Source organism: Nycticebus coucang, chromosome 2, assembly GCF_027406575.1.
Source record: "Nycticebus coucang isolate mNycCou1 chromosome 2, mNycCou1.pri, whole genome shotgun sequence".
Classification (NCBI taxonomy): Eukaryota; Metazoa; Chordata; class Mammalia; order Primates; family Lorisidae; genus Nycticebus; species Nycticebus coucang.
Genome location: NC_069781.1, coordinates 83,792,625 through 83,806,257, shown reverse-complemented (window position 1 = coordinate 83,806,257; position 13,633 = coordinate 83,792,625). Strand labels below are relative to the sequence as shown.

The 13,633-nt window shown below is 37.0% G+C and overlaps 1 protein-coding gene across 1 annotated transcript in view; it reads left to right on the top strand.

Moving 5' to 3' along the window:
- ALDH1A1 (aldehyde dehydrogenase 1 family member A1) overlaps positions 1-13,633 on the top strand; it is a 51,197-nt gene that overhangs the window by 18,301 nt on the left and 19,263 nt on the right. Inside the window, exons 3-7 of the mRNA XM_053575037.1 lie at positions 2,155-2,295; positions 4,259-4,388; positions 5,976-6,037; positions 7,485-7,613; positions 9,090-9,203. Of these exons, the coding sequence (XP_053431012.1) occupies positions 2,155-2,295; positions 4,259-4,388; positions 5,976-6,037; positions 7,485-7,613; positions 9,090-9,203 (576 nt within the window). The remainder of the gene's footprint in view (positions 1-2,154; positions 2,296-4,258; positions 4,389-5,975; positions 6,038-7,484; positions 7,614-9,089; positions 9,204-13,633) is intronic.

The following is a 13,633-nucleotide window of genomic DNA, read 5'->3' as shown; positions in this document are numbered from 1 at the left end:
GGGGAATCAGAATTCAAATCTGGATTTTTGTTTCAAAAGTACATATTAACTATCATCACTCTATTCCTGCTCCTGTAAGATTAAACGTAAGATGTAAGAAAAAGAGGGCATGATCCAAAAAACATAAGCATAGGAACATCTTTATTTATAGCAGCCTTCTCCAGGGCTGTATCTTCCATATAGCAGGGTTACTTGTCTGGAAGCCAGTTTCTCCGTATCTCTCTGGGAGGCCAGGATGCCTCTAACATCCCATATTTGGCTAAAGCCGATGGCAGAACACTGAGCAGAAGATCCAAATGAAAGCTGTGTCACACAGGTCTGTTTAAACACAGAGCAGCACATATTTTATGGGCCAAGGTATCCACAGATCATACAGGCAATCTCAGATTCCTGTGGCTTGCTTTTTTTCCTCCTAAAAAGTCGCTCTCTGAATTTAACATGGAAAAAGTTAGAACCCAGAGCATGAGACAGTGTCCAAATATAAGCAATCAATGTGATTAATTAAATGCCCAAAATGGAAAAGGCAAGCTATAAATGCACATATTTTATTGTATATACTCATCATTCTCTCAAAAGTTAGGCAGTGAGATATACCAGGGTGTGATGTATTATAATGAAAGAATCTCTGCTTGTAGTCAGTAAATATCATCACTTAATCAGACTGGATTACACTTTTAAAACATCCCTCTTACCCAGATCATCTTAGTTTGATGATAAATACTATAAAAATTATAGTGATTTATAGACTTGTAAGTTTTGGGGCACTTTGAATACAGCCTTAGAAGGGGAATATTAATTTGAGGTCTATGCCTCTCCAAGGGAGAGATGTTATCCTTAGATGGAGTTTACCTTAATTTTGTGTAACTTAAAAAAAATAGGGTAATTACTCCCCACCAGCTTCCCCACTTCTCAAAGGAAATTATATTGCTTGCAAAAATTTACAGCCCACTGGCCTATGATGTAGTCATGAGTTATGGTGCATACACAGTTGTATTCAGTGGCCTGTCCTATGCACAAAATATCATTGAAATGACCTATTCCATTAAGATGCTTATAACTGATTTGATGCAGAAAAATAAAAGGACATATGAAGTAGTAATAAAAGAGTGAGATGGTGATCCTTTTAATAGGTATATTGTGTTGGAGCTCAGAAAAGGTCTGAGCAAAGATCTGGAGGGGAATGGAGTGCCAGGGCAAAGTTTGTGACTGAGGTGGATTAGGAAAGGTCCATAGGAGCATACTTGGTGTAGAAAACACAGCAGAGAAGAAAAAGCTTGCATGAAGGCAGATTAGGAGGCTAGGTGGAGTGTGGAATCACTTTGCTATTGGACTTTTGCTGGAATGAATGTAGTTTTCAGTAATGCAGTATTAATAATAAGAAGGTGACTTTGTTACTTATTTAGTGATTAAAAAGGTCTCTTGGTACCCAGATGGGAGAGGAGGGGCTGTCACATGCAGACCCTTCTGTATACCAGGTCCACTCCCTTCTTCCCTCTGCACAAAAGGAATGAGCATGTGTTTTTAACGTGTACTCTTCAAGAGCAAAGGAAAGTTCTGATTCGCTCTTTAATAGGCCCTTCCCCAGTATGGACAGTCTGTTGAGTCAACAGACATCAAAAAGGATGTTCACTACTTTGGGTCTTGAGGTTAGCCTGGAACTACTATAACCCAGTCACCAGGGGGTGTGATGTGCAGTGAAGAGCAACAGCTCTGCAGTGACATGAACTCAGTTTGAAACACAATTTAGCTACTTTTATTGACTTTGAGCAAAGCTCCTCCCTCTTTGCTTTAGTTTCTTCATCTGTAAAATGGGGAATACAATTCTCTGATAAAATGAGAATGAAATGAGCTAATGTTATGTGTAAAGTTACTAGAACACTGCTTGAAACAGGGCAAGCGTGTAAACGATAGTAGCTGTTACTACAGTATCTATATTCTAGAAAACCAAGCTTATGATGGATGCGCGGAGCTTGTCCTTCCAACGCTACTCAGCCCGCGGGCTCCAGCGCGGCGAGGGTGCACAGCGCGCTGGACTTCAGGCCGCGGAGACACAGGCCCGCTTCCAGGGAGCGTGACTGCTGGCCTGGGTTATTGCCCGTGGATTTGCTCATCTTGTGTGTTCAGCCCACTGAATTAAATTCCCTTTGGTTACAGGAGGATGTTGACAAAGCAGTGAAGGCCGCGAGGCAGGCTTTTCAGATGGGCTCTCCATGGCGCACTATGGACGCTTCCGAGAGGGGCCGACTGCTGTACAAATTGGCTGATTTAATCGAAAGAGATCGCCTGCTGCTGGCGGTGAGTGTTAACCGAACGGGACAGGCAGATACAGCTCTTGAAAGCAGTCATTATTTTTTATTGGCAGGCCGTTTTAGTTTTAGTGACCACTATGTGCTCTTTACAAAGAGAAAGACTTTATCTCAGGTCTTGTGTGTGACTCTTAACCTGTGAGTCTATTGTCAAATAGTAATCTGTACTCCAGTTCTAGGTGATGTTAATGTCTGCTCCCCTAATAGGTTCTACTGTCTAAACTTTGGCAAACCTCAGGTTAAACTAAAGAAATTTCTTTCCTTTACCTTAGAACTTCTTCTCAAAGCCCTCAACACGGCCACGTGCAGTTCAATCTCCTGGAATGGTGGAGTGGGTTTCTTAAAGTCCTTGACTACTGACTTAATCCTTTTAGTTAAAAAACTCATCGTGTAGGGCGGCGCCTGTGGCTGGAGGAGTAGGGCGCCGGCCCCATATGCCGGAGGTGGTGGGTTCAAGCCCAGACCCCGGCCTAAAACAGCAAAAAAAAAAAAAAAAAAAAAAAAGGTGTAAAAAACTCATCATGTGTTCAACGTGCCAAAAATATTTCTCTAAAATAAATCATATTCCTCTTTAGTCTAGCCCACCAAGAGATTTAATAAATGGCTACTTTTTCTTTTCCTGAAATGTCTATTCATAATGGTCATAAATCATTGACCCTTTTACAGGTGAAAAGGCAAAGATTGAAGAAAAAATCTAATCATTATGCATTTATAAATTTTTTTTCTCATTTTTCCTTATAATTTGGCTGTTTGGTGAATAATATCTTTGAACAAGGAATTTCCTTGTTTTTGCCTTCTCAGTTGGGCATTATAAATTTACACAGCCACTTTAACACAAACCAATAACTGCATCAGGTTCCACAGTAAATTTCTATTACATTTAGAATATTAAATGCAAGTTACAAAGGAGCCTACTTAAAAAAAAAAAAAAAACATTAGCAATTATAGTTAATCCATGAAACATTTATTACTTGACTGACGATTTACCATAATTCAAAATATGCAAAAACATGGAACCAGAAGCTATGTGCAATAAAACTATATTAACCAAAATGCCCTGTAGGAAGACAGCAGGATGCGTTAAAACTTGGCTTCTCTCATTTATCTGATCTGTTGACTGCCTGTCAACATAAGATCCTGTGGGAGAATAAAGCACAGTCATATAAAACTCATGTTTGATTAAATTTTGAGATGGTAGACAGTAAAGTAGGAGCAAAAGAGCTTTAACAGTTTATCACCTGTATATTCCTGCCAGGTAATCGTGCCAGCAGAACATCATATCCCAAAGAGCTCTTTAAAGTTCTACTTGAGAAGGAAAACAGGAGATAGGTCATCCTGTAATGGTTAGGGCACTAGACTAGCAAATGTTGAACTTTATAGCCTGACAATTCAAATGATAATTATGACAATAATGGCAAAAGTAGAAGTTTCATAACTAAAAATTCTGCTGAAAAAAAATTCATGAATGAAAAATCCATGTGTTACTTAAGTTTGTGTGGCTACCTTGCTATTATATCCAGATGAATGTAAGCATTAAAAATGATTATTGAAGCATCATTAATAGTATTGACACTAAATTGTCACATGGAGGTGGGTTACACAATAATTGAAATCTTGTTGGAACTCTGATCTAAGATTAGGTACTATTTTCACCTGCTGTGTATATATCAAATTTTGACTGAGTCCTAGAAAGTTTGTTAGCTGGAAAACATTCAAAATGAGATAAAAAGAGGATTAGTTTTTAGAAACCAGATATTGCTATATGACCCCAAGCATGTCATTTACCTCTTTTTTTAGTCTCCTTTGTGAAAACAGGTTAAACAAGATGACTTAATAGTTCCTCCGTTTTCTAATTCTCTAGCATATGATCCCTCAAAATATTGGCTATATATGTATTTTTTTAATTTAAAAGGTTTATAGAAGTTTAATTGGGGGCTTGATCTGTTTTTTAGACAATGGAAGCAATGAATGGTGGAAAACTATTCTCCAATGCGTATCTGATGGATTTAGGAGGCTGCATAAAGACATTACGCTACTGTGCAGGCTGGGCTGACAAAATCCAGGGCCGCACAATACCAGCGGGTAGGTAACTTTGGGAAACCACTGGGAATGGGGGTAGTGAGAATATTATTATAGAGCTAAGTATTTTAAACTCTCCCTTATGAAGATGTTAACCAAATAAGGTAAAATCATTTTCCCCTACTCTTGGAGGCAACACAGTTCTGAACCTGAATGTTCTGTTGAGATTCATCAGATGCTTGTAAAGTTGTTTCTGCTTAATTCTGCTGAAGATAACACTGTGGATATTTTCTAAAATATCATAAGTGAAAACAATTTTATAGCTACATTTACTGATTGGAGGCAGTTGTCTCCTAAGGGCCAAAACTTTTTACAGCTGGCCTCTCCAATTATTTATTTAGGTTTCATTCCAATAGTGACATTTTTACCCTTTCTATAATGTAATTATTTATGCCTCTTTGCATATTCCAGTCTGAGTCAGTTATGGTCATCTGTGCCTGGTCAAGCTCAGTAGAGTGGGGCCACACGAATTAAGCAAACTTAATTCACATTTATTTGTTCCAATCAGAGCAAAATGGAACTGTGTTTGCAGCCTGAGTTAGGGAGGACTCATGTGTGTGAATGTGAATGTATGTAGTGGAGGATGTACCTAATGGAATAGAAATATGGAAAATACTTCATATGAAACATGAAAAAGCATCACTTTGGGAAACACTATTGGTAGAATTTAATTCGTATAAATACTGACTTTAGGAATAAAACACCCTCCAGATGTGTATTTCCTATCTGCTTGGAATATCTGATAGTTGAGAAGTAGAAGCCAGAAAATTAAAAGACAGTAAAACCAGGGTGGTACCAAGAAACATGACTATTTAATGACTATCTCACTTTATGCTGGGACAAAATGATAGAAGCCCATTAAAGCACAAATAGATCTCAACAGAATTGTTGCTGGAGCCTGGAGGCTTCTGTAGAAACTAATAGAGCGAATATAGAACTGAACACAAAGCACCATGTAACTCTCGGGGTGATCACAGCAAACTGTGAAGCACATGAATTAGTCAAATTGAAACAGAACAGAAATGTCTTTTGGCATTTTTTTTTTTTTTTTTTTGTGGATTGAAAGCATTTGCTTTTATTGTTTGATAGGCAAATAGAAAATAAAATTTTAGAATGTGTAGGAAAAGATGATTAATTATAGGGAGATTTTTTTAATTGTCCTGTTTTTTAATTTCACTATTTTTTAAATTGTATTACTTCTAAAAATAATAAGCTACTATTAGTGATAAAATTCTGAGCTGCCAGAAACATATCTAAATACGGTTCTTCTCTTAGCTGGCTACTTCCTATTTCCTTTCTTTTTTTTTTTTTTTTTTTTTTGATTTAGAAGTCAGCCCTCATAAATGATGAAAGATTGAATTATCTTTCCCATCTTTTCCAGTTTTGCATTGTTGCTTTCACCTAACTCAGTTTTGTGGTTCCTGTCATGTCAACTACAATTTGAGGGCCCCATTTCATTTGGTGAAAAGTTGGAGATACATTTTATTTTCTAATTGTTGTCTACCCCATTTTCTCACATAGCCCCAAACTACCCTTCTGTGAATGTCAAAAACATTTGTCTATGTCTGATTATATGTGTTTCATTTTCAGATGGAGACTTTTTTACTTATACGAGACATGAACCTGTTGGTGTATGTGGCCAAATCATTCCCGTAAGTTGTTCTTCTGTATAATTTTCACCTAAAAGAACAGAGTTCTGATTCTATTAGATTAGTAATAAAGCTTTCTCTCACAAAAATGGATTCTAATACATTTGTTCAATGTGGAGTACATGTAGGATTTGTTGAACTTGGTCTCCTGATAACTAAACATCTTAGATATGAATTAGTCCAAAACACTATCTATGACCTGCAAGGTCTCTTGAGAGTATTTCAGTTCTTCAGAATCAACAAATCTTAACCTTTTACTCTGTAGGTTGTTTTTAAAAAGTATTATGTCCTCTTTTTAAGAGCCATGCTTTACATGTATATGGCAAAGTGCTCATGGCTGGCACATCTGCTGGGCGTCACCATTTCAGTGAAATGTAGTAGGGTCCACTAGTCTCCAACATTCTTTATCTCCTCATTCAGGCTTCTCATCATGAAGAATATCAGCAACTATCTTTCTAATTAGAAACCAGTTCTAATCCTGAAATATATTTTTAAATTAAAATGAAAGAAACAATACCAGAGGCATTTAGAGTGCTGTTTGGAATATATTGCGCCTTAAGGGGCTCTGATGCAAGTTCTTCTTAAAGAAGGTAGTATTTTTAAACAGTATTGTGAAGATTTCCTTTCAAGTTCAACAAACAGGAGACTATCTAAGTAATAGTCAAAAGTAATAGCCAAATAAGAAGACAGTAAAGTATCTTGAAGTTTTCAGATGAAGTGGCTATTACTTATGTTTCACTCCAATGAGATTGAAATATATCCATATCAACATTTTAAATAAAATTCTTCATTAATTCAAAAATTCCCCCCAAATGTATAAAAACTACATAACTTTAAATAATAATAGCTAATATATACTATGTGTCTGTGATGAACTGTATAAAACTCTTGACTGGTTTATTGATTAATCCTCAGGACAACCTTCTGAGGTAGGGAGGACCATTATCAGCATTTAAAGATAATGAAATCATATACCCAGAGCAAGTAGTGATTGAGCTGAGATTTGAACCCAAACATTCAGCCTCTGAATTTTCAGCACCTTTTTCTTTATTTTTCCTTGGAAGAAATGCTACTACATGATACTATTAGGTAAATAAATATAATAAATGGCCTTCAAGATGGGAGAAATACAGATAACTTACAATATGCTTAATGGTAAACTAAACCATGTAGTGATTTTTATTTTCCTTGCAGAAGAAGAACTCAAATTGACAGCACTTGATTGAATTTTGAAGCTCTCTTCTACTCCCTTCCCATATCTGGTTTATTTAGAGCGTTTTAGAATTTACTAGTTGCTTTTAGCAATGAAGTTCATTTGAATATACCAGATAATCACATAAAATACGTACAATTATTATTTAATGTTTGCAGAGGTGTATCAGGTGGACTTATATGAGCAAATGTGCTTCTCAGCAATACAAAGAATCTATTGTTATGTATTGATTTCTAGTGGAATTTCCCATTGGTCATGCTTGTTTGGAAGATAGCTCCTGCCCTGAGCTGCGGAAACACAGTAGTTGTCAAACCAGCAGAGCAAACTCCTCTCACTGCACTCCACGTGGCATCTTTAATCAAAGAGGTAAGGCTCCTAAAAAATATGCACAAGAACTCCAGTCCTCATGTACAAAATGAAGACCTTCAATTTGGTGCTACTGCAAACTATTAATACATTCTTTACAAAAAGATCCTATCCAGTGTGGGATGCACTTAGCATGGCTGCTGGCTGGGATTCCTGGCGGTCAACCCAAACGAGTCTCTGCATTAATGCCGACAGTAAGTCCAATGCCTGGGCTTGGTGTCAGCCCCCTGGGGATCACTCTTTTGTCCAACTCTCACAAATATAAATTCATATTAAAATTGATATATAATGTTCTCACAAATTTTGAAACGTTAAGCTGGTTTGTCACTGACACTAACGGCCTGATGGTTTCTGCCAACTCGTTCAAACTGTAAGTGAAGATGGGACGGCCTCTGTGTAAATATTCTTGTTTGTACTATTAGCCCACATTATTTCTTTTTTTTTTTTTTTTTAATTTGGCCGGGGCTGGGTTTGAACCCACCACCTCCGGCATATGGGACCGGCACCCTACCCGCTGAGCCACAGGTGCCGCCAGCCCACATTATTTCTAAACACATCTATCCATTAGTGGATATACAGGGCAGACATAAATATCACATGCAATTGAAATTAGTTTACTATTTGAATCTAAGTGAAATTAGTTTACTATTTCAATTGCACACAAAATTTATGTCCACCCTGTATATTTTTTTATATAAGCTTTTCTATTATGGTTTCCTCTGCTTTTGTCTTCCTGTTCAAAGTGGTAAAAGAGCACATGAAAGTATTGCCCTCAACTGTCTATATTGTATTGATGTACTTTTTCTTGCAAATAATTCATTGTCCTTTCTCCTTCATATCTTACCTATACTTAAAAACAAATGTCAGTCACCCCAAAAATTCAATTTAGGAAATCTGAACTCGTATCTTAAAAATATTTTTTATTTCAAATTAAAAACAGGCAAAAGGGATGTCAAGATGAAGTAATTTGATGTAATTAACATGAAATTTTCATCTGTCCTACTTAGTTCTCATACTTTCCAACTGAATTCCTTAACTGGGGTTGAAATCAATCATAAAGTTCAATCATAAATGGGATGATTGTGCTTATTTAACATTTTCTGATTAAATAATGCCAGCGGGGGCTTGCACCTTGGCTGTTCTGCCTGAGTAATCAACAAGTAAAAATTAAAAATGTGAGATCTCGTTAACTTTTTATTTTTGCTGGTGGGGGATAAAGTATTTTACCAAACACTTATACTTTCTTGGTGAGTTACTGAGATGGAATTTGAGATAGTCATCACTGGAGGAATAATGCATGGACTGTGGACTCACCCTGAGAAGAAATGGACCTTCAACATTGTAACCCTTGAAGTTATTTTTATGTAGGCTAATAATAGATGTAATGTATTGTTAATAACATACAAAAACTAGAATAACAACAGTAATTATCAAGAATAAAATCACTTAGCTGAATTTTCCTTTCTTACCTTTCAGGCAGGGTTTCCTCCTGGAGTAGTGAATATTGTCCCTGGTTACGGGCCGACTGCGGGAGCAGCCATTTCCTCTCACATGGACATAGACAAAGTGGCCTTCACAGGATCAACAGAGGTAATATCACTTATTCAGGCCAAAAGTTGAAAATGTCTGCATCTCCAACTCTCAGAAGCATGTTTTACGTAACTATTTTTAAGCCAACGCTTTCTTAAAACAAAAGTTCTTTTGAATAATTTATTCTAGCCTTCCAATATGTGTATAAAAAAGAAGCAGATATAGGTCGGATGAAATGAAGTAGCCATTACAAACCCAGAGGATGGCATGAACTACTTTTAATGGATTCTGATTATTTCTGATGAGAAATATGGTCACTGAGACAGACCTTGTCATATAATTAGTAAGGTTTAGATTAGAAAATGTGAATGATTGAATATGATGTTAGCCTGTAGATTATGAAAATTAACTAGTAGAGCCTTACCCTTAGTTCCTTATTTGAGGCTCTCTGTTCCTTAGACATTCAGAAAGGGAACCAGAAACTTAGTTTACCTTGATGTTACTATTGGCCTCACCTAAATTTTCTACCTGTCTGGCTCACCCTTGGCCACCCCAAAAGTTAAAGAACAAGACTCCATCCATGAGCCCTGGGGAGGAGGCATCGGAGGGAGAGAGAGAGAGACAGCAGCCTGGGAGGTAGACTTTGGGGAAACAGATACCCATTTATTAAGATGATTTCTATCTTAAGCAAAAGAAAGTGGCGAGACCACACTGTACCCCCCAAAGAAAATCTTTAAGTCATTTTATTAGTTAATATTACATTGTTAGATGTTAAATGCAAAAAATAATGTATGCCTTTTATTGGTATGCAGTATAGAGGATCAAGAGTGAGGCTCACGTCTTCTTAGAGAGCGGCCAACGCAAGTTGGAAACAAAGCAGGATGTGATAAGTACTCAGATACATACAAAGTGCTCACAGGAAGGAATAATGAGGTTCAAAAGGGTACTAGAACTTGCTCTACGTTTTAAGAATTTGTTCCTTTTTTTTTTTTTTTAACTCCCTGGAGATTGAGAAGCAAAAATAATGTTCTAGATAAGGAGGTGAAGCTAATTTGCCCATTTTAATAATCCTAATTACCCACTCCAATATAAGGAAATATTTACATAAAGAACAGAAGTGGTAGAAAATCAATTTTTTTTACATATACATGTGTTTATTAGGTTTCCACTTTTTGCCTTCACAAAATTAAAAAGGCTTAAAATTTAATAACAATTACAATGTTTAAAATAAGGACTAGAAAAAAAAACCTCGTAAAGAACAAACGAAGATAAATACATTCAGAAAATAAATCAGACAATTTCTGCATCGAAATATTAAGCAATAATAAGAAGAATGAAAGAAAGTAACATTCACATTGTCAAATAAGAGAATGTCTATTATAGAATGCTTTATATTTTTTCTTTTTTAAATCTTTTTAAAATAAGGTAAATACATGTATATTTTTTCTTTGTTTTTCATAGAGATAGTGTAGAAAAAGGTTGCATGCTGTAAATCCTGAATTGAGGTCAGAGAAAGCCAACCCCACATTCAGGATTTACTGTGAACAAAACAAATGGGAATATTTAAGACATGGCAACCAATTTTAAAATGGTAAAGTCACAGGTTGAAATTATAGCAGGGAAGGTAAAGGAAGAAGGGAACAAATTCTACAGTCTGGGCATCTAGACCTTCCCCAGTAGGGAGGGAATCCATGCAGTTTTCAAGGCCTAGGTCCTACACCTGTTCATTTCTCCAGTTCATCTGGACTAGAGGCTATTGTTCCCTGATTCCATCTCCAACATCACTGCCCATTTGTCTCGGCTCATCCCTAAGCATTGGGGGGTGGGGGGGCAACTACGGGACAACCACCAAACCCAACAGGACAGGACGCATCTGAGTTCATGTTCTGACTCTATTCCTCCTAGCAGTGTGTCTTTGAAAACTAAATATCCTTGCTCATTTAAGTTTCTTCATATGTAAAACGGAGACAACAATATCACCTTTGAATTACAGAATTAAATTAAGTGAGCTGATGAGTAGTGAAATATTTAGTACCCTACCAAGGACTCAGTAAATGGCATTATTATGTGTCCCGTATTCATTTCTACTTCCCCTTTCCTTTCTCGCTCTTTAATTTCTCACACTAATTTAGAAGGTATGAGGGAAGACCTTCCTGTGCCTAGGATTTATCTCCATCTCTGCCACTCTGCCCCATCGCTGCCTGATGATTCCATGTACTTTTCATTCCCGTGTGCTTTCTGTTCACGCATGGCCGTAACCTGCTCTGACTTGCCTCCCACCACATGTTCCCTTGCTGGCTTTCTCTTTACCCCTGCAGTCCAGGAGCATTCTGAACTTAAAAATACCCCACCTGTGTTTCCCTTGTCCGTGATATCCAATTACAAGAGCGCATGCCCATTGCCTCTCTATGTGTCTCTCACTCCTTCGTCAAATATCCTAAAAGACTCTCTTATTCATCTCCAGAAACCAGTGTAGTAATTAATTTAAGTATTAAAGAGGTAGGAGCCACACAGAAAAACCCATCTGAGGTTCCCATTCATGCAAGTTAGGTCCATGCTCCCTGGAACCTCTTTCTGGGGTTCCTTTTAGCTTCAGGTTTGTTGCTGGGCAGATCATGAAAAGGCAAACAAAAGATTGTTTACATCATGAACATTGCAGCAGTGATTGTCATTCAAACAGCACTTTTGGCAAGGTTAGAATTTTAAGGTCCCATTGATTAATATAAAACAACGTCCTACCCACATTGTACAAGACATGAAAGGTTATACCATTTTAGGAGCTTTTGCTACTTCTGGCCCACATGGCAATGCCAAAATAGTATTGTGGAATATACTATTCATCTACAGCAGCGTTTTTCAACCTTTTTTATCTCACAGCACACTTAAACCTATTGTTAAACTTCCATAGCACATTTAAATTAGGTTGATCCAAAAAAAAAAAAAAAAAAGAGTATATTTACTGTGCTTTGAACTTCTTTCGAAAAAATATAATTAATGAACTTTAAAATTTGTCATGTCACATTGGTTGAAAATCACTGCTCTATAGTCTTAATAGTTCTTATCTTTTCTTCTTTGCAAACCTCTCTGAGAAAAATGATGAATCTTTACCTTTTTCTAAGCAAGGGGAAAGATATCATGAGACAGAAAACGGACATGTCCTCACTTGGGCTTAGAGACCTTTAGGAAAATTCAAGCAATCCTTTTATTTCCCACTGAAACTTGCACTAAGCAAAAGTGTAGCCTTTCTTCTTCATCCACACATCTAACCATTCTTTATGCTAGCTCTTTTGACTTATGTAGCTTCTAGAAAAATAATTCTAATTTTACTCCCTTCCCCAAGATATCTACGTTAATAGAGTTTCTCCAGTAAACCTAATTTTTAAAAAAAGGAAAAGAGAAAAAAAGATGCAGAACAAAATTGGGGAACTTGAAAGGAAAAGGCAGAGAATGTTATATAGAATACAGAAAATTCTTAATCATCTTAAGTGAAAATTCAGCTTTTGAAAGTGGTCCTGGGGAGTATGTTGTGGAAGGAAAATGTGACCCAAGGAACACTTTAGACAGGGTTCCCCAAGGCAAGTCTCTGTTAGTTTACTTTTATTAATCTATTCTTAGGGGTTTGATTTAGAACCATGAAATCTGCAGGTTTATGCTTTATTCTATAATGCACAGTAGCAATTCACTTACCATATACCATTTAAACATACACTTAGCAAGTGTCTACTTGTCTTTTGTTCTCTTAGGATGGAAACTTTTTATTAAAATCTGACGGGAGGAGGAAAACAACCCCAGAGAATAAAAGAGGCAAAATATGGGGAATTATCTTTAAAAACAAAAAAGAAAAGCAAAGATCATTTTAGTAGATTAAGGCTTCAATAAAAATTAGAAAGAAGAATTCATTATTTTAAAAAGTTACGTTTTATAGCCGAGCATTGTGGCCAGCGCCTGTAGTCCCAGCTACTTGGGAGGCTGAGGCAAGAGAATCGCTTAAGCCCAGGAGTTGGAGGTTGCTGTGAGCTGTGTGAGGCCACGGCACTCTACCGAGGGCCATAAAGTGAGACTCTGTCTCTACAAAAAAAAAAGTTACGTTTTAGAGACAAAAATAAAAACAATTATAGAAAGTCATATTGAAAGGAGGGGATGCACAAAAAAAAAAAAAAAAAAAAAAACCACATTAAAAACAGTAGAGGCAACTACCATTAAAGAAGAAACCAGACCAGTAGGATGCCAGCTAACAGAAATAGCAGCACGGACCACAGACCCAATTTCTTTTGCTAACTGCACTGTTCAGAGTGTGTGTGTTACAGGGGAGGAAAGAGAGAGAAGGCTGTCGGTGAACAGTTCACTGAGCCCACGGTGAGGGGCACTACAGAGGGGAGGGATGCAGTGTCAGGATATTGTCACTGCAAGGAGGTAACGATCTGTTTGAGAAATCTGTGTATATACAAATAAAACCATGTGAGGCAGAGGCCTCAGGAGGTTCTTCGGAA